Here is a 21349-nt window from a genome sequence, read left to right on the forward strand (position 1 = left end):
GCAGAAATAGCTCCCAAAGACATAAAAGCAGACAGTGTGCAGTAGATGAGGCTAGCTTCTACAGGTAGTGTGGTCACTTGCACGAATCCAAAAGGAGAGTTTAGTAAGTGCTTCTAGCAATTAAGATCTTCCTAAGATTTTTCTCTTTTAACATTTTCCCATAAAAGAAGCATAGAAAGAGGATGAACACTGATTAAAAAACATAGAGTGTAGCTGCTCCATAGCAGGCAAGCACGTATTTAATTTGTCTCTGCTCTAGGAGAGTGAATCCATCCACAGAGATGTAATCAGATAAATCCGCTACAAAATTTTAAAGCTGGGTAGAGTGGATTTTAAAAAAGGGAGATGGATAGTGCTTAATTCAAAAAGTAGCATTTTTCAGTTTAGATTTATTGTCCCAGAACTTGAATCCTCTTGTGATGCTTGGATAAAAGACCACCAGACCTGAGCAGGGGACTGGATGGATGGCTCTGTAGGACCCGCTAACAATGCATAAAAGGAAAAACTGAATGAGCTTGAGACATTTCAGTTCTAAATACATTTCTAACAAAGAAGGTAGGGTATAGACCACGTGTTAATTGCAATTTTGTTGAGTCTTCTCCCGAGAGAAACAGATGAACTGATCCCTGAGGTAAAAAATCAGTGATTTTCAAGTTTACTAGAGCTTGTCAAAACTCAGAATCAGTGTTTCTCAGGAAATACTAATTTTCAATGTTTTCTTTCATCCTAAATCAAAGAAGGCTTTGAAATTTCAAAATTTCTGTACAGAAATCTCTGAAAAATTATGTCTGTAAGACATACAAAACTGATGTTATCAAAATGTTGATAAGGTCAAAGCCTTCATGTTTTCAGTCTTGTTTGGATTCATATACACTAATATTATAATAAGGTGAGAACATGAGCATAAAACAATTTAACTATGTCGTAATAATACCTGTTAGCTTTGAAAGAAAATATTCTTACCTTATCAAAACAAATAATTTCATGTCTCTGCTGATTAAATTGATACTTTCCTATTATGTATACTGATTTCATTAAATCAGAGCTGACTATTGTTATAAAAATTTGGACCAGATCTCATGACAACTGCTTGAGAATCTTTGTGAGCAAACAGAGCGGACTTCCCATTGAAAATATGAGTGCTGGTTGCACTTTTCTGAAACTAAAAATTATTAGGAGGAAGTCTGACAGAAGGCAAAAATGTAAATGAAAAGGTGAAGTTATTTAAAAACATAACAGTAGATGTCCCCAAAGCTGTAATTCTTCTGTCAGAAGGCAGCGTTGGCACTACCTACCAACCAACTAACAAAGCTCCAAAACAAATAAGCACACACTGTAGCTATGGAGAGAGATGAAAGTAACAATAAAAATGATTTCATAAAAAAGGAACACGGCACCACACATAAAATTGCAAAGGTATCTATGAAAAATTTATTGTCAACAGTGCTGAGGATGATAAAATACACTTCAAACATCAGAGAATAAAGACCTCTCGATACTGGCATGAGCCTATTATTGATATGTTTCTGGGCTTGATTACATTGTCAGTTACATTTTGTCCTTTCTTTTCTTTTATTCTTCTGTATTAAGCAGAAATAACCTTTGTAAAGAGAAGAATGAAGATCACACATTGAATGGAATCATTTTTCTCTTGTAATTAAAAAATGCGATATGTTATAGTTCTACTGGGAAAGCTTAAATAGGTTTGATGACTAAAGATGATGAAAACAGCATTATTATACGTGTTCTGCAATCAGGGCAAAGAAAAATCTCATAACTGAATCACTTAAAGAAGGTAGAATAACTATGAACCTCAAGTGCTACAGCATTCAATAGCAAATACAGTCAAGGCAAGAGAGAGTTTCAGAGTTGCTGCCAGAGCGTTTCCCGGGCAGGCAGAACTACCAACCAGGTACACTCCAACAAGAAATCTCCATTTACTGTGCAATGTCAAGATCACTGGAGTTACCACAAGTCAATGTCTGCTGGATGAAATACCCATCCATGAAATTATTTTCCATTCTCTCTGAATGAATAGGGCATGTATAGAGAAATGGGTAGTAGTGTGCAATGAAGAAAAATGGATGGAAATAGCAAACCCACAAACAGTGTTAAATGTAACACAACTCATGACCTGCTACAATTTTAACACTAAAGTGACTAACCTGTAGTAAGAAAGTCAATGTTGATTTTTTAAATAGGTACATTATACTCTCTTGTATTCTTGTTATCTGTTCCTATATAAGAGCTGTCACTTAGCTTATCTTGTCCGAGACGTTATTTGGCTATATGCAGAAAGTCAGCAGAGAAAATACTAATACTGTGAACAATCAGTTTCTGATTCCCTTTGTCTCCCAACACAGGGAGGACTAGCATTCAAAGGTGGAGAACATATTCTTAAGAGGGAAAGGACTGTCCATGTTATTCGGAAAAGAGCCTTTTAGCCAGGCATTCAAGGGGCCACTTTCTCTAGGAGAACACAGAATCTCTACAAGGATTTTGAGATTAAGAATGGAAAATGGGGAGGATTAGATGTGATTAGTGATGGGGTGTCAGGATTCAGATTAGTAGGGATATTATTCTTTGAGGAGGGAAAAGCACGTCTCCTTTTAGGCTAATCAACACATTGCGCTAAAGGACCAAACCAGCTGTTCTTGACTTCCTTTAAGGACAAATGAGCAACTCTCCTTGCACAACAACTGTTCTTCCTTAGGGCTCCGAGGAGGGCGCACAGCAAGCTCACTACCCTGGACTTCAGGAGAGCAGACTTTGGCCTCTTCAGGGATCTGCTTGGTAGAGTGCCAAGGGATAAAGCTTTGAAGGGAAGAGGGCCCCAAGAAAGCTGGTTAATATTCAAGGATCACCTCCTCCAAGCTCAGGAGTGATGCATCCCAACAAAGAGGAAGTCAGGTAAAAACGCCAGGAGGCCTGCGTGGATGAACAAGGAGCTCCTGGACAAACTCAAACACAAAAAGGAAGCCTACAGAGGGTGGAAGCAAGGACAGGTAGCCTGGGAGGAAGACAGAGAAATTGTTCGAGCAGCCAGAGATGAGGTTAGGAAAGCTAAAGCCCTGATAGAATTCAATCTGGCCAGGGACATCGAGGGCAACAAGAAAAGCTTCTATGGGTACATCGGGGATAAAAGGAAGACCAGGGAAAATGTGGGCCTCTCTGGAACGACATGGGAGACCTGGTTACCCGGGATATGGAGAAGGCTGAGGTACTCAATGACTTTTTTGCCTCAGTCTTCACCGGCAACTGCTCAAGCCTCACTGCCCAAGTTGCAGAAGGCAAAGGCAGGGACTGGGAGAATGAAGAGCCGCCCACTGTAGGAGAAGATCAGGTTCGAGACCATCTAAGGAAGCTGAAGGTGCACAAGTCCATGGGACCTGATGAGATGCACCCATGGGTCCTGAGGGAACTGGTGGATGAAGTTGCTAAGACACTATCCATCATATTTGTGAAGTCGTGGCAGTCCGGTGAAGTTCCCACTGACTGGAAAAGGGGAACCATAACCCCCATTTTTAAAAAGGGAAAAAAAGAAGACCCAGGGAACTACAGGGCTCTCTGTGCCTGGGAAGATAATGGAGCAGATCCTCCTGGAAGCTATGTAAGGCCCATGGCGGACAGGGAGGTGATTCGAGACAGCCAGCATGGCTTCACCAAGGGCAAGTCCTGCCTGAACAACCTAGTGGCCTTCTATGATGGAATGACTACATCAGTGGACAAGGGAAGAACTACAGATGTTGTCTATCTGGACCTCTGTAAGGCCTTTGACACGGTCCCCCGCAACATCATTCTCTCTAAACTGGAGAGATGTGGATTTGATCGGTGGACTGTCTGGTGGATGAGGAATTGGTTGGATGGACGCTCCCAGTGTAGTGGTCAACAGCTCAATGTCCAGATGGAGAACAGTGACAAGTGGTGTCTCTCAGGGGTCTGTATTGGGACCAATACTGTTTAATATCTTCATCAATGACATAGACAGTGGGATGGAGTGCACCCTCAGCAAGTTTGCAGACGACACCAACCTGAGTGGTGCAGTTGACACGCCTGAGGGACGGGATGCCATCCAGAGGGACCTGGACAAGCTTGAGAAGTGGGCCTATGTGAACCTCAGGAGGTTCAACAATGCCAATGTTCTGCTCCTGGGTCAGGGCAACCCCCGGCATCAATACAGGCTGGGGGATGAAGGGATTGAGAGCAGCCCCGCCAAGAAGGACTTGGGGGTACTGGTGGCTGAAAAGCTGGACGTGAGCCGACAATGTGTGCTCACAGCCCAGAAGGCCACCCATATCCTGGGCTGCATCAAAAGAAGCGTGGCCAGCAGGTCGAGGGAGGCGATTCTGCCCCTCTACTCCGCTGTTGGTGAGACCCCATCTGGATTACTACGTCTAGCTCTGGAACCCTCAGCACAAGAAAGACATGGACCTGTTGGAGCAGGTCCAGAGGAGGGCCACAAAAATGATCAGGGGGGTGGAACTCCTCGCCTACAAAGAAAGGCTGAGCGAGTTGGGGTTATTCAGCCTGGAGAAGAGAAGGCTTTGGGGAGACCTTATTGCAGCCCATTAGTACTTAAAGGGGGCTTATAAGAAAGATGGGGACAAACTTTTTAGCAGGGCCTGTTGCGATAGGACAAGGGGTGATGGTTTTAAACTAAAAGATGGTACATTTAGACTACCTATAAGGAAGAAATTTTTTACAATGAGGGTGGTGAAACACTGGACCCGGTTGCCCAGAGAGGTGGTAGGTGCCCCATCCCTGGAAACATTCAAGGTCAGGTTGGATGGGGCTCTGAGCAACCTGATTTAGTTGCAGATGTCCCTGCTGATTGCAGGGTGGTTGGACTAGATGACCTTTAAAGGTCCCTTCCAATCCAAACTATTCTATGATTCTATAATTCTATGATTCCATGACTTGTCTTCCTTCTTGTTTTATCAGTTTAAGTGATAACAAGAGAAACCACTTCCAAGTCATAAGTGTAACATTTTCTGTAGATGTAGATTTGTAATAGTTTATGCTAGACTCTGCAGTATAGAATTTCATTGGCTTCACGCCAGAGTTTGATAAGGATCTAAACTTCTTGTATGGAGAGCAAGAGCTACCTCCTTAAAACACGCAACAAATAGTTTAGATTGCAACAATAAAAATGGATAGATATAGATATCAAACTCTCTATCAGAAATTCAGACCTGACCCTTATTAGGGAAATATTGATTTGCCAAATGGAAACACAGAATATGTCTCCAGAGGAAAGCCAAAGTACATGGTGTTGTGGTTTAACCCGGCAGGCAGCTAAACACCACACAGCTGTTTGCTCGCTGCCAACAACCCCATGGGATGGGGGAGAGAATCGAGGGGAAAAAAAAAGTAAAATTCATGGGCTGAGATAAAGATAGTTTAATAGGACAGAAAAGGAAGGGATAATAATAATAATAATAATAACAATAATAATGAAAGAATATACAAAATAAGTGATGCACAATGCAATTGCTCACCACCCGCCGACCAATGCCCAGCCGGTCCCCCCGGCCAACTCCCCCCAGTTTATATACTGAGCATGACATCATATGGTATGGAATATCCCTTTGACCAGTTTAGATCAGCTGTCCTGGCTGTGCCTCCTCTCAGCTACTCGCTGGCAGGGCATGAGAAGCTGAAAAGTCCTTGACCAGTGTAAACACTACTTAGCAACAACTAAAACACCAGTGTGTTATCAACATTCTTCTCATACTAAATACGAAACACAGCACTAAACCAGCTACTAGGAAGAAAATTAACTCTATCCCAGCCAAAACCAGGACAGTATCCACCCCTTATTCTATACCATCTACGTCATGCCCAGGTCCTACACTTTCTAATACATTCCAATTAATCACCACCACTTTTCCTGTCTTTTGATATATACACACAGATATCATTCCCTTAGTCTATTGGCCATCCCTATAAAATGTTCATTGAGTTCATTTAGTCCATGACTTTGGGCTCCATCTGTCATAACAGTCTTCAGGGCAGGAGAAGTGGTGTGTGGTGTTGGATTGTTGCATGCTGAAGCCAGTTCTGGTTCCATCACGGCTGCACTTGTCTGGTTCTATCATCGCTGAACTTTGCTCAGTTTCATCAAAGTTCATTCTTCATTAATCTAGCTGATTCTTACTGTAACACCATTGATATGGCATATAGTCACCATAGAAGTGATGATATACAGTATTATATAGCAATTAACATCATACAATTTAATTCATTGGCCATTCTCACTCAAAATCAAATCCCCTTGAGGTACACATCAGACTTCCCCATCCTCCCACATTACCCACCAAGTGCACCCAGGTCCTTGAGCAAAAGCAATCCCATGGATGGGTTTGCCTTTTCCCGAGGCAGGAATAACCCAGACTGTCTTCCTCAGCATATTTTTTATGTGCATGACAGGGACTTTATCCCCTTCTACAGTACATAAAAGTTTTGATTGACAGGGCCAGCTTGATTGACAGATCCCCTAGTGTTGACTATCCAGGGGGCTTTTTCTAAATGTGTATCCCAATGCTTGCATGTCCCACCACCCATTGCTCTCAGCGTAGTCTTTAGCAGTCCATTGTATCGTTCGATTTTCCCAGAGGCTGGTGCATGGTAGGGGATGTGATATACCCACTCAGTGCCATGCTCTTTGGCCCAGGTGTCTATGAGGGTGTTTTGGAAATGAGTCCCGTTGTCTGACTCAATTCCTTCTGGAGTGCCATGTCGCCATAGGACTTGCTTTTCAAGGCCCAGGATAGTTTTCTGGGTGGTGGCGTGGGGATGGGATATGTTTCCAGCCATTCAGTGAGTACATGGTGCTTGCCTTGGCAGGTTTGTGGGAGTGTGATATAATCAATCTGCCAAGCCTCCCCATATTTATATTTCAACCATCGTCCTCCATACCTCCAGAGAGGCTTTACTCACTTGGCTTGCTTGATTGCAGTGCGTGTTTCACATTCATGGATAACCTGTGCAATAGTGTCCATGGTCAAGTCCACCCCTCGATCACGAGCCCATCTGTATGTTGCGCCTCTTCCTTGATGGTCTGAGGTGTCACGAGCTATAAATAATTCACCCTTATGTTGCCAGTCCAGATCCACCTGAGCCACTTCAATCTTAGCAGCCTGGTCCACCTGCTGGTTGTTTTGATGTTCTTCAGTGGCCAGACTCTTGGGTACGTGAGCATCTACATGACGTACTCATACAATCAGGTTCTCAATCCAGGCAGCAATATCTTGCCACAACGCGGCAACCCAGATGGGTTTTCCTCTGCGCTGCCAGTTGTTCTTCTTCCATTGCTGCAACCACCCCCACGGAGCATTTGCCACCATCCATGAGTCAGTATAGAGACAAAGCACTGGCCATTTTTCTCGTTCAGCAATGTCCAAGGCCAGCTGGATGGCTTTCACCTCTGCAAACTGGCTCGAATCACCTTCTCCTTCAGCAGTTTCTGCAGCTTGGCATATAGGACTCCATACCGCAGTTTTCCACCTCCGATGCTTTCCCACAAGGCAACAGGACCCATCAGTGAACAGGGCATATTGCTTCTCGTTTTCTCTAGCTTATTATACAGTGGGGCCTCTTCACCACATGTCACCTCCTCCTCTGGGGATATTCCGAAATCTTTGCCTTCTGGCCAGTCCGTGATCACTTCCAAGATTCCTGGGCGACTGGGGTTTCCTATTCGGGCCCGTTGTGTGATCAGTGCGACCCACTTACTCCACGTAGCGTCGGTTGCATGATGTGTAGAGGGGACCCTCCCTTTGAACATCCAGCCCAGCACTGGCAGTCGGGGTGCCAGGAGGAGCTGTGCTTCAGTGCCAACCACTTCTGAAGCAGCTTGAACCCCTTCATATGCTGCCAATATCTCCTTCTCAGTTGGAGTGTAGCGGGCCTCGGATCCTCTGTATCCCCGACTCCAGAACATCAAGTCTCCCCTGGTGCTTTCTGCCAGAGGGTCCAGGTGGGAAAAGGTCTACAAAGCACTAAATTACAAAAGGAAAAGAATGCTGAAAAAGGCAGAACATCAGTGATTTGAAAGCTGTTTGGAAACCTAGGGAACACACACCATCTGAGTAACATACAGAGACCATAACCCACTCAGTCACTTTGCACGGATGTGACAAAGCATGCAAAGACATAGCTTGCTACAGTCACAATGTGAACTTTCTTCAAGTGAGAGAAGAAATCTGTTCACAAGATTCAGTATAAAAACTGTGAAGCCAAGCAAATAGATATCAAAATACAGACAAATATCAAAAATATCTGTAAGGATCCAGAGCAGACATACCTATAATACAAAAATCCAAAGACAGTTTAAAGTGTGGTGATAGTAAACACACAGACACACACTGAAACTAAGTCCAGTCCTGAGGACTGTGAGCTGTGGGTGAGCTACAAAGATGAATTAGCAAAATAAGTACTGGTCATTTTAAACTTACAGGTTTCCACGGAGTGCCTAAGGAAAGGGTGTATGTCATGGACAGGATAACAACTTTAGTATCAAATCTGAACCAGACAGGAATTGGCTGATTGCACCATATGAAGATATGATCACAGGAAATGAATGTCTCACAAAGATACATGTATGTTTTTGAGAGGATGTGGAAGGGGTTTGTTCTTTTCTTTTTCCAAGAGACCAAAATTCCATAAGCCTTGAAAAAAGATAATAGGAAAAGCTGCAAAACATTCAGCAAATGGCATAATTTGTAAAACACAAGACTTGGTATACCAGCTGTCAAAGTCTAGTTATTGGACTGAAAAGAGGAGACCAAGTCAACGTTTTCACTCAACCTAAGGAATCGAATAAAAATATCATAACCAAAGACTTGTTTAAGTAACAGAAATATTTGGTGAGATGACAGAAGTTAATATCTTCGAGAAACTGAATGCGTAAGGAGGATTTTGGCAGTTTGGTTAAAGTGCCTTCCAAGTCCAGTTTGCCAAAATTCACCAATTGTCAGAAAATGGTTTCTTAAAATTGCTTTCTAAACACGTTTGGTACTGGAAACATTTCAGTGTATATCATCCCAGATGCCCATAGGTCTCCCAGCAGTCAAAACGTGCACTGATGTACTCCTAGGGAAGCTCTATTAATGCGCTTTGTGAACTGGGAAACTGCAAGGAGAAATCACTTAAAAAAAGAACCCAGCAAGTATCATTTGCAGAATCTCTAGGATTTAACAACACCAAACATGCTAAGACAAAAGAATAAAAGAATAACTATCCCGTCCTGCTCTGCTATACAGCATGTCAAATGTTACCAGTTAATTCACATACATGTGTTCAGCCGTAACAATTAGCCTAAACCCCTTGCATCAATGTAAAATTAACATGGATGCCAGAGCATAAAAGGATGCAGAGTCTGTACTGGCTCTGGCACCCATTCTGCATTTCTTTTGGACACAGCAAAAGATATCAAATTCTTCACAAACATTTCAAAAGGAAGATTTGGGAGCTGTGTTGCTACAGAGACATGTGCTTGAATGTCTGCCTGTAACATGTGACATCAGAAACGTGACTACAGCAGAAAAAAATGCGTGAAGAAATCACAAAGGAAATGCAAAGGCCTGGGTACAGCTGTACAGAGCTTCATTGTTTTCAATATGTGGATAATTTTAAAACCAAAGTGAGACCATTTTCTGCTGATATCTCACTACAGAGAAAGAAAATGTGAACAAGCACAAAGCAGGATACAAAAATATTTGGAAAGTAGAAAATTATTCTATGGTTTGAGTTTTATGGCTGTCATCTTTTTTCAGGAATTCTCTCAGAAGTGTAGTTATGCAGTGTACCTGGCACATAAACAAATGCGCAAAGCAGTGAGTGTAAATGGGAGGGACTGGAAAAAGCCACATTTAAGGGTGATGCTTTATCTGGGGAAGAGCAGGATAGACGTGATGGGTGGTGAAGTCAACATTTCCCATTGCCATTTTCTCAATTTGAAAAAGGGTTTTCAGTGATCACCAGGGTCTTCCTAGAAGAACCACATCGACCAAAATCCAAAAGCCAAAAGGAGTTTTGGGATGTGTTTGCCTGCACGTGCACTGACATGGTAATTGCAGTAACCGTGACGGCCAGCGGCCGGGAGCACGGCTGCCCAGCGCACCGGTGTGGCACTCATTCCTGTGGCACCAGCAGATCCTCAGCGGCCGGTCCGTGGTGGTGTGAAGTGGGTCTGCTGATCTGGGGAGGCAGAAGGGTGTCTGTCCTTCCTTCGTGGATGCTGAGGAAGATTAGTGCAGTTTCAGTGCTAGGAATTGTGTATTGGGTCTGATATGGTAAATACTTGTATTTACTCTATAAGAGATGATGAAAAACATAATTAAATGTCAGCTACCTAATTCTGATGCATGCTTTTACTGTCTGATTCAAAACTGTCTTTACTTGACATAAAAATTCTGGGCTTTTTTCTGTTGTAAGTGAATAAAGAAATATGACTGATAGGTACCTTTCAATTAATAAACACAAAAGCTAAAAGGGAGTTGGATAGCAGAAGTCCTATATAACATGTGGCTAATTAAAACTAAGCATATCACTGGGATTTTAGTATTATATCAATAGACTTGTAGCTGTGTATTAGATTAAAAGGCACAGAACTGATTTCTCAATAATCCTCTCTTAACGTAGAATCAACATGGGAAATCTTAATCATAATTTGGAAAAGCAAGTGTAGTAGAAGTATCACATTCATTATAAAACGGATAAATGACAAAAAGGTGCATAAATTTCATTCAATGCTTATTGTGCATTGCACTGGGAGCTGAACTGAAGGCTCTGGTTGTGATTTATATGCCATTAATAGGGTCTATTCTGGGTTATGTTTTCAGATTTATGGACGCCTCTCCCACTGTTAAACTGCAGTTGGAAAGAATTAAAACATTAGTTCCTTAAGTGTATATATGCATGTGTAGATATACTTGTTAGCTGTTTAGATCAAAGATCTCCCCTTCTAATGCTGAATCAGGAATAATACAAATGTGTATTCAAATTATACTATCATTTTGAACAATAAAGTATGCACATATTCATATCTGCTGATTTTAATTTGGAAACTGGCCAGTATAACAGGATGGTCGCTAGTCCTCTATCAGTTTCTGCATCATAACTATTTAAAGCTCGAACCTTCCTCAGGTTTCCCTGAGACAGACTAGTGTTGTGCTTCCCCTCACATCCCGATAGTATCTGTTTAAAGTGTAGAGCCCAACTCTGGTGCTCGGTACTTTGAATCAGCAGAGTATTTTTTGTTTGAGAGAGGGATGCAGAAGCCGAGGTGTTATGTTCTTGCTTTAATTGAATGAGAAAACAATCTCATCCTCTTTGACAATGAATAATAAAGCATTGCTATTTGAATAGTATCAACTATTCATCATGTGTCACTATAAAGAGATTTTAGCAGCTGGTGACATTCTTAAACCAGTCAGCTGTAAATTAAAGGATGAGAACATGTTTATTCTCCCTCTTTTCCAACTGATTTGGAAACACTAGGCTTTCCTGTTTATGAGTTTTTAGGGAAGAGGGGGCACTTCCCGAGCTCTATTAGGTGACGTTGCTCGTCCTATACCTGCTGTTGTGCTAGTGTAGTGAGTCTGTGCTGATTTACACCAGATGAGCATCTGCAGTGCAGCTACACTGCAGAGTTGTTGTCTTCGCTAGGGAAACACTTGTGGCCTTATTAAAGCTTATTTCAGGGGATTAATTTGATTTGTTCTAGTCCATTTCCCAGGCTTCTGACAATGTCACTTGTAGACCCAGTTCTCCGATGAGCTCAAGGCAGGCAGCTCCTTACATTAGTCTGCAGCTCTGTTATCCTACTTTGCTAGCCTTTAGAATACTTAATAACACAATTTCCATACAAGAAATATAATTGAAATAACAGTAGAGCCATTGTCTTGTGGGGCGATTTCTTATATCCAAACCTCAGCTCATTTATGCATTGCAAAATAACCAGGAGCATCCTAGAAGAACAGCACAGAGTGCTCAACTTTGATCATTTTCTCATCTTGAAAATGGTTCTAATTCCCAGAAATGATGGTCTACAACCAAGGCACCTGGTTTCAGCAGCAGCAAATTATTTTAAGTTTTAATAATCAGTTACGTTAATGAACAGGAAAGCTATGATAAAAACAGGTTTTTGCTGTCATAATGTTATGCTTAGGGAAATCCTTATCATTAAAAACTACCTGAGAAGCATATTAATGTAGCCAATTTCAACAAATCATCACTTATATCCTAATTAGATAGGGAAAAAAGAGAAAAAAAAAGTGCTCATCGTAGCTGGATTGTACAAAATATGCTTGATTTAATTAATTATCAACCCTGTTCGTTAGAGTCCTCCAGGACCATCTGTTAATAGAAACCTTGCTCTGGATGACCTCCTATTTTCCTTTCCTGCCATTTGTGTGACTCTCGTTGTTCCAGTGGCAGAGCAGCCAAGGCACATGCAGATGTCAAAAATTTCAGGAGCACACTGGCACCTGTGCTCCTTATGCCAAAAACAACTGAATCTTTTAAGCCCATGTATCTCAGCCTTGCTTCTCCTGCATGTGCATAGTTCCCTGTGACAACTGGAGCTGCGTATGCAGAAACATTTCAGAATGACATCAGTCTGGATGAACTGTGCTTTGAGAAGGAAGAAAGACTTTCCACTCTCCGAACCACCAGTGCATCTGCCATGGCAGTTACTGTGGGGGGCTAACTGTGAGCTTAAATATCCAAAAAAGTTACAGATTGTGGTAACTGTGGTGCAGCTGTGATTGGAAAAGGATGACAAGGAAGGGAAAAAGGAAGAAATGGCAAAGGCCAGGGCATCCCTGGTCTACCTAGGAAGGGAAAGGTTAGGTTTCCAATAAATCTAAATCTAAAACTGCTCATCAGTTCAAATTCAGCCTTGCGGAATTTTGAAAGAGGACAGATTTATCAACAGTGCAGAATTTTCCCATTCTGATGTAAATGTTGTTATTAATATCTATAAGTAATCCAAAATTAATGAGGCTCAATCATATTATATGTAGGACAGAGATACTTGGAATGCATCATTTCTACAGCAAACCTACAAATCATGAGGTCTAATGATTTGTTCCAATTTTTCCAATTATGTTCTGATTTTCTGTTTCAATTGCAATGAACTAAACCCAAATTATTTAAAAGCCTAGATTTATGCTTAATTTTTTAATAAGCCATTCCAAATGAAATAAAAAAAAAAAAAATCCTGATCTTGTTTGGGATGCATCCTTCCAATTTTTGTCCATGGAAAACCAAGAACCTTGTGACTGTGCAGCTTCCATAGGAAAAATAATGTCATTCCCTGGCCAGCATTAACCTTGACAGAGATTTGACTTTACATTGTGACTGAGTGCTCTGATTACTAAAACATTACTTTTTTCACAGTGGTGTGGAATTCTTTGTTTCTCTCTGATTTCAACCTGGACCAATTCAAAATACAACAAAACTGTCATATATACCACTATGAAGAGTTTCTGTTTCAATGCATTCACATTTTCTAGGAAAATCCTCTTCCTTTAGACTTTTTTCACGATGATATGTATTCCCTTCAAAATCAGTTGTTCTTTGAGGAAATAGGAGCAACCAGGATATAAGGATCATTTTGAAACATCACTGTTTCAGAAAGTGCAAAAATAAGTATGAAACCCCATCCCCACTTTGTTCAATGTCTTTTCTCTTGGTAAAGCTTATACTGTATTCTAAAACCTCCAGAAATTTGGTATGTGTGGAAGAAAATCATATATAGCATTTTTAAAATCAGCAGTTCTTTTAGTATTCCAGTGCACAGAGCCATATTTACTGTATTTGAGCTCACTTACTATAACTACAGTGGCTGTTGTTAAAATTTACTTAAGTAGCCGAAACGTCAGTTAATTTTGAGAGAATATCACCAGGCATAAATTCTTAGTGTTGCTAGAAATGGTAACTATTTTTCTCAAGGAATGAACAAAGATATTTCACATTGTTTCTCCAAGAAAAATCTTATACTCTTACTCCACCCTTCAAAAAAAAAAAAATTGAGAAAACATCCTTTTGCTCTTTTTCTCTCTCCGAATAGATCTATCTCCAGGAAGTTTCTCTTTGTAGTATACGTATATGCTTTTGTGTGTGAGAGACAAACAGGATTTCTGCCTCTGACACACGAGTACACCGCGTAGTACAAGAGCCTCTCAAAAACGTGCTTTCAGCACACAATGACTTTTTTCATCTTTGTATAACTGAGCAAGCATAGCAAAGAGTAATTGCTAACGGTAGTATAGATGATGAATACAAAACTGCATAGCAATAATAGGAACCAGGATAGTAAACTACCAAAAAAAATTACCTCTTTTCAGCTTCTACCACCAGTTTTGTGATAATAATTTAACTGAATTGAAGCTGTAGACTAGTCGTTCCAGAATCATTAAGTACTTTCTGTTCTTGCCAGTTCTCCATCGGAGGCCCCACTGGGGTCTAGAGTATGATAGAGGACACGCTCCTGCCTGTGTGGATCAGCTCCTGTAAGATGCCTGTGACAATTTCAGCGGACTTAGAAAGCAGGAGGTGTTTCTCACGCATCTATACAGACAGTATGTTTCCCAGGGAAACGACAAACTTTAGTCAAATGAAATGTGATTAGACTTTAACAAGGAAAAGGCTTTATTGGAAGCAAAGAATGTTTCATGCTTCGCTGGCCTCCTCTCCTTCGGTATCTCTTACCCCTGCCCCAAAGAAGAAACTTCATCAGGAGAATCAGATGGATGCCTGCCATCAACCCCCATAAACTCAGAGACATCAGCTAACAATGTGTAAACCAGATTTGACAATTCATGATTTAACTACCACAATAAAAGCGATAGTTAAATAACTAAAATATATATTCTTCCTTTTTTCCAGTTGGCTTCTTGTCCATTTTATTCTTGGCCTACACAGAATTTCCTACAAGGAAATGTACCACATGGTAGCCAACTATTAAGAATTATTGTTACTATATAGAGAACTTTTTCAATTTTGCACATAATCCTTTCTAAAGTTGTGCAATGACTCTGTTCATGGAATTAAGCTGAAGTTTCTTGTAGTAGAATGAATAAAAAGAAAACTTTAAACAGTAACATGTGGTTTTTTCCATTTGTTCTTTTCTAACAAAAAATATGACATTTTCCTTAGCCACATTTTAGCAAAGGGATCTCATTCTGCTTTTGTGATTTAGGCATTCAATATGGGATTTACAAAACTGGAAATGAAGACACTGAAGAAGGTTCTAAAATCTCTTTCAATGCGATGCAGTTATACAAGCTGTCGTGTTTTAGGAAGGAATACTATGTTTGCAAGTTGTTCTATGACAGCAAAAGCAAATTAAATTCACAACGTTTCAATGTACTGCCAGTGATCATAAGTACCATTACATGACACAATATTAATAATGCCATTTGTTCAGGTAAATTAATGCCCGAGTTGACATATGTGATATTTATAGCCTTATTGCCTTCCCGAGTTGTAGGGTCTCACAGTCCAAAAACATGCAAACTGTTTATCGGGAAAAAGTCAACATTGGATCAACCCAACCCTTGCAAATATTCCTCTATCTAATTCATTTGCAGTGTTTTCTTACCAGTACCACACTAGTCCTCATCCTGTAGAAATAACAAATTCATTGGCTGACAAGGAACAGCTTTCTCCTGCACATGGAAATACATTCAGCTGCCAAATAAAATACAACCTTCATCCTCTTCTTCTTGATGAACTGCTTAAGAAGTTCCTTCAAGTACTTTTCTCCTTATTTTTATTTTTATATATAAAGTTTTTATTTTATCATTTCAAAACCCATAACTTTACGATGGCATTCCAGAAGAGAATCTAAATTAAGTTTATAATTTCATACCAGTGTGTATGTACTATATCACTGCATATTATAGGGATTCAGATTTCCTTAAGGTATGGAGCTGAATTGTGCTCCAAGCTCTATTGCTGCAACTCTGCTGACCTCACTGTTGTACTGAAAAATTTCTTCCAATAAAAGTTGCATAAATACAAGTCGATGCTATTGAAATGGACAATCTTAAAGAAAGTTCCAATGTGAAAGAAAAGCAAGCCAGACAAACAAGGCCAGATTTTTAAATGCTTTCATTCACAAGTTGTCCGGGGAAAGTTATGCCTAGTATGAACATTCATTTACTGTCTTACAAACAATTACATACCCATGGTATGTAATTACACTTGCATGTATCTTAACTACTTCTAGGAACAAATTGATTTCCTAAATGCTTCTGCATCATCTTAACCACTTCACCTGTATATTGCTACAATGAAACTATATCTACCGAAACATTCAGCCTTCAAACTAAGAACTAATTTTATGGATGTGGACTTAAAACATATATTCTTCACTAATACTAAATTACCTGTGGTCTGATCCTTAGTATCCAAAGTCACTGAATATTTCGCTTTGGTATTTTTTGAGTATGAGTCAGTCCTTCAGTGTTTCATAGTTAGTAGCCAATCTTAGCAGATATTTAATGTTATTCAGGTTAGATTTGGACCCTTCACCAGGAAGCTCTGGGGTCTGTGTTTTGTGTGTAGGTGTGCAACCATCCTGGGGAACAGGGTCCCAAGTTTGGCTTGGGATCTTCAGGTGCTCGAGGTATACTGGTAGACACACACAGTGGTCATAAGTTTCCTAATGCTTCAGCGTTGGTTATCTGTAACAGGCATTTTTCTTATTTTCCGTTTCTAGGAATTTGTCATGATTGTTGTCTTTGGTTTGGAATTTATTATTCGTATCTGGTCTGCTGGATGCTGTTGTCGATACCGGGGATGGCAAGGAAGACTGCGCTTTGCAAGGAAACCATTCTGTGTTATAGGTGAGTGTCCCAGCTCTAGCTTATTTTAAGATAAAACTAAAAGCCCCCCCTTCTGATTTGCTTCTGAATGAAAACTAATGGAATCAGACTCTGTTTACAGTAACCAGGTGTCAATCCAGAATAGTTGTGTGTGACCTATCATCTGCCCAAGGCTTTTCTAGGTATAAAATCTCAAAGTTCCTAAATACCAATCGGCCCGTTTCTTACGTTCTCCAAAAGGTATCTTCCTATGCATGTCATACAGCTGGCATGTATATTGGAAGAATGAGGGACTGAGAGCTAATCTCCTTGAAAATCATGGGAGCTGTATGCATTTAACAGGCATGAATATTAGACATCTTGTATACACATGCATACATACCATGAACATATGTGCATACATTGTGTTCTCCTTATTTAACATCTGTGATCAGACATATGTACACTGCGATAAATTTGAAAATCTACCTAGAAATCTCTTCTGACAACATTGCTGCTTCCTGTGTTGCTGCTCTCTGCGTGACAGTCCAGGTATCTGCTCTGCCAGTGACTCTGGCATACTTCTGCAACTATTTCAAGAGACTCTTCCTCCCCTTCTTTGCTCTAGAAATTTTCTCTGAGAATGGTGAATAGGCCCACAACCAGTCAAAACCTTATTTTTAAAAGAACCTGCAGAAAAACAGTTTCCCAATAAAGGTAAAAATCAAGGATGGCTAACCAAATTAATCTGATATTTTCTTATTCTTCTAATGGTTTGGAGCAAATGCTTTTTACAGGACATGTGTGGAACTTCAGGATATCAATGTCCAAACTTCTTTCTCAACCTCCTTCCTCTCTCCAGCCTTTAATTTCATCTGCTTGTATCTTAAATTAACTTATAGATCGATTGGGGCAGGAAACACATTCTCCCAGGCATCTCTACAGCAGCTAGCGTACAGAGTCACACCCTTATAGCAGTTACACACACAGGTCTCAGAGTAAACAGTGAATAACAATATTGTCATGTAGATGAATGTAATCCTGGTCTAAAAAAAGAGTTATGCAGTGTCCCGTGGCATAGCAGACTAGTGCACTGATTAGGGCTAATGTGTAAAGCAAGGTTTTGCCTTCTGCCTCATTCCCTGGTAAATCCACACCTTCTCCTGCTGAGGAATTCCTGCAATGGAGAAAGGGGCGGTAGCAAGAGGTGCATGAGTGGGTGGAAAGGCATCGCAGACTCTCCCCCCCTCAGAAAGAATCACCCCATCTGCGCTATTGTATGACACTGTGGGAGAGGAGGACGTATCGGGATTGGCAGTTGTTTTGTTCGGGCAGCCGGGGCGGTGGGTAGGTACCTTACCTTACCCCACCCCACTCAGCGCCAGGTCACACACTTGCCCCGAGGTTCCTACATCTGGCCAAAAAGAAAGTGGAAAGAAAATTAAAAAATCTTCCCAGCGTTTACCAGCCATCTGTCAAGGAAAAGCTAGAAATTCAGACATTTGCTCTCCCTGGCATCAACACGGCTACCCTCCTTAACCAGGCTTACCATTATTCCAAGATTTTGTGTTGCACCTGAAAATTCGCAGTAGTCAGGTTTTATCAGCACACAATTACTAAATTTTTAATTTAGTAAAATTAACCTACTTCAGCCATTTAGAACTTACTAGAAACATATAAATCTTTAAAGAATTTGAACTGACTAGAAGCATTTAACATCCCAGAGTGGTTTGCTGCTCTCCCAAATGCTGTTGTGTGGGAACAGTAGCAGTTTGTTCGATTCAGCTTTTGTTTCTCCTCCCTTTCCTGTCTTCATTCAACTGGCGAGTTTTCTGCCAGCGATTAACTTCAGTCTGAGGTGTTAATTCCCAGCAAAAGTGAACGGAGGGGTTCTTCCTAGCCCAAAACTCTGCATGTTATCATGGGGTGACTGACATAGATTTTCCCCCTTTCCTTCCTTGTAGCTACCCTCCTACTGTTTGTGAAATAGTCCAGGCAGGTCTCCTGGCACAGGCCTCGGTGAGCGTTGGGATTTACTTCACCTGATTGCGGTTTTTCCTCCTTTCTCTGGAGTTCTTGTTGCACCTATGTTCATGTAGGCCATCTCTAGCCTTAAAAGCGTCTTCTCTGTCGCCACTGCAACTCCATCACTTGCTAGCAGAATTAATTAGTAGCCAACAGTCTTTTGCTTGTGGATTTCTTCCTATGCTGGTTCACTGGATGAAAAGGGAACTTTGTTCTGCAAAACACTGTACAGCTACTAGCGCAGCTTCTGGAAACTAAACCAGCAGCTTGAATTCCTTGCCATTAATTATCCTGTGTCTCTCTTGTTCTGCTGATTGACTTTTGTCCATTGCTAGACTTTAGCATCCGTGAAAGGAGTTTCTGATGTTCAGCATCTCTCCAGATTTGATCTTTTGAGGAATAACTTTTAGCAAGTCATCTTGCAGCTCTTGCTACATAAAGTAACTCTTTGGCTGACACCTTGGCTTTGCAGTCATGGCAAAGTGTGCCCTAGCAGCAAAGGCCAACAGGCTGTATTAGAGCACCATCAGTAGATGAAGACACATTATTATCTCCCTTTACTCAGCACTCATTAGACCACATTTAAGATACTGCACCCCATTTGCCCCCTCCAACACCATACATGAAAGACATCTTCACCGAAAGAGTTCGGTGAAGGCCACCAAGATGATCAGTGCTGGAGCATTTGCCCTGTGAGGAGAGGCTGAGGGACCTGGGCTTGTTCAGCCTGCAGAAAAGATGGCGTCAGGGGGAACTCCGTGAACTCAATGCTAAGGTCTCCTTAAAAGCACATGGCCAGTTTCGGCCTATTACTTTCATGTGTTTGTTTAATTATTTACTTACTGATCCATTCAGTTATCCTTTCTGCTTGTCATTACAGTGGAACAATAATATTTTAGAAGACTTAGTCTGTTTGCTATTAATTAAATTTGCTATATATCTCCGGCAGATCTGTTCTCTGATTACTTTTGTGATCAAACACAAATCACATAGGGGAATGGCCTAAGAGCTAGAAATAATAAATTTGAGGATTGCCTCAAGGGTCACATTCAGACAGCCTTTATTTTTTCCCATTAATAACCTAATAACCAGAAAAATTTTATTCAGGGCCAAAGCCCTGTGCTTACGTACAATGTCACTACTCTGACAAATGAGTTCATCAAGCATCGCTGTGTGCTACCAGGTTAGTAATGATATCTATCAAATTATTTGACAGTTTTGTACCCTTGTTTATTTCTGTGAAAATGAGAGTAACAGTGTAGTATTAAACCCTGATTTGTATTTTGTTCCATGTCAGAAGTTACCTGCCATCCCTTATTTTCTCTGATTGTATATGAGCTTGTGTACGTAACGTAAAGGGCATACCAACGTACCCTCCCAGGTACTTGATGCACTCAAAGATGTACTTACTTCTGCAAATCTTAAATTTCCCGGGCATATCAGTCTGAAGCTTGGCTGTTAGCACTGCAGAGCAATGGTGTGTTTATACCATGCAGAAGAACGGCAATCCAGGCATCGCATCTCCTCCCTGCTGCCGCCGGGGGCCGGGGATGCTGACGCCTGGGAAGAACTCTGCGTCTGCCTTTGCCTTAGGAGGAGCTGCGCTCCCTGAAGATCCCCGAAAAAAAAGAGGACATGTCTGCTAATCGGGAAGAATTTATGGCATCCCCTCCCTGTAAAGCCATTCAGGGACACTGAAATAAACGAAGAGTCCATTGTGGTTTCTCTGACAATGGGCCTCCTAGATGGTTGCATGTGACCTGACAAAATTAAACTTCTGGCCACTGTCCTGTGCCTATGAGAGGTTTTACCATCACAATAAAATCTCAGTCTGTGAGGGCGGCTTTCATGCAGTGGCACATTATAAAAATAATGAGGAATAATAAACAACAAGCTGTGGGTCAGAAGAGCAAGATCTGCCAGTCTCACCTGCGTGTCTGAAGTCTGCAAGGCTTTCAGAGGAACTTCTTTCTCTCCACTGACTCTGTAGGAGACTTTGGGAGTCCTACGTGAGGAAGCCTGGCAAGGGCAAGTGAAGAGCACATGAGCACACTTCCCTTTGAGTGCTGGAAGCAGTGAATTTTAGTGCCTAAAATTCATGCGACTTCTAGATTTGAATTTGGGGTTTGAAACTCCTATTTCAGAATTTTTTCACCTTAAATTTGAGCCCACTTCTAATAATATAACATTTCTCCAGGGCAACTAGGCTTCTGGTGGTCCAGCCCAGTGAAAGATTTCATGTATTTCAGTTAGTCCATTAGCAGTTTCCCCACAGCTGCTTCTATTTTACCTCTAGTCAAGTTACAGCATGATGGAAATGTCACAAGTTCAAATTCTGTTGAGGCTGCAGAATGAAAAAATTCCCAACAGGAAGCTGAAGTCCATTATCTGTAATCAGGCTCTTGAACTTTATGGCTGGCAAACCTCATTTCAGAGCATTAAGTGATAGCAGCGGCTGTTGCATATTACTGGATCTATTTTTCATTAATTAGAGTGGTAATGAACCA

General features: G+C 41.1%; 1 protein-coding gene across 1 annotated transcript in view; it reads left to right on the forward strand.

The window, feature by feature from the left end:
- Window positions 1-21349, forward strand: part of KCNQ5 (potassium voltage-gated channel subfamily Q member 5) — a 300311-nt gene that overhangs the window by 213488 nt on the left and 65474 nt on the right. Inside the window, exon 3 of the mRNA XM_075145320.1 lies at window positions 16733-16859. Coding sequence (XP_075001421.1) covers window positions 16733-16859 — 127 coding nt within the window. The remainder of the gene's footprint in view (window positions 1-16732; window positions 16860-21349) is intronic.

This window comes from Calonectris borealis, chromosome 3 (assembly GCF_964195595.1).
Source record: "Calonectris borealis chromosome 3, bCalBor7.hap1.2, whole genome shotgun sequence".
In the NCBI taxonomy this organism is placed as follows: domain Eukaryota; kingdom Metazoa; phylum Chordata; class Aves; order Procellariiformes; family Procellariidae; genus Calonectris; species Calonectris borealis.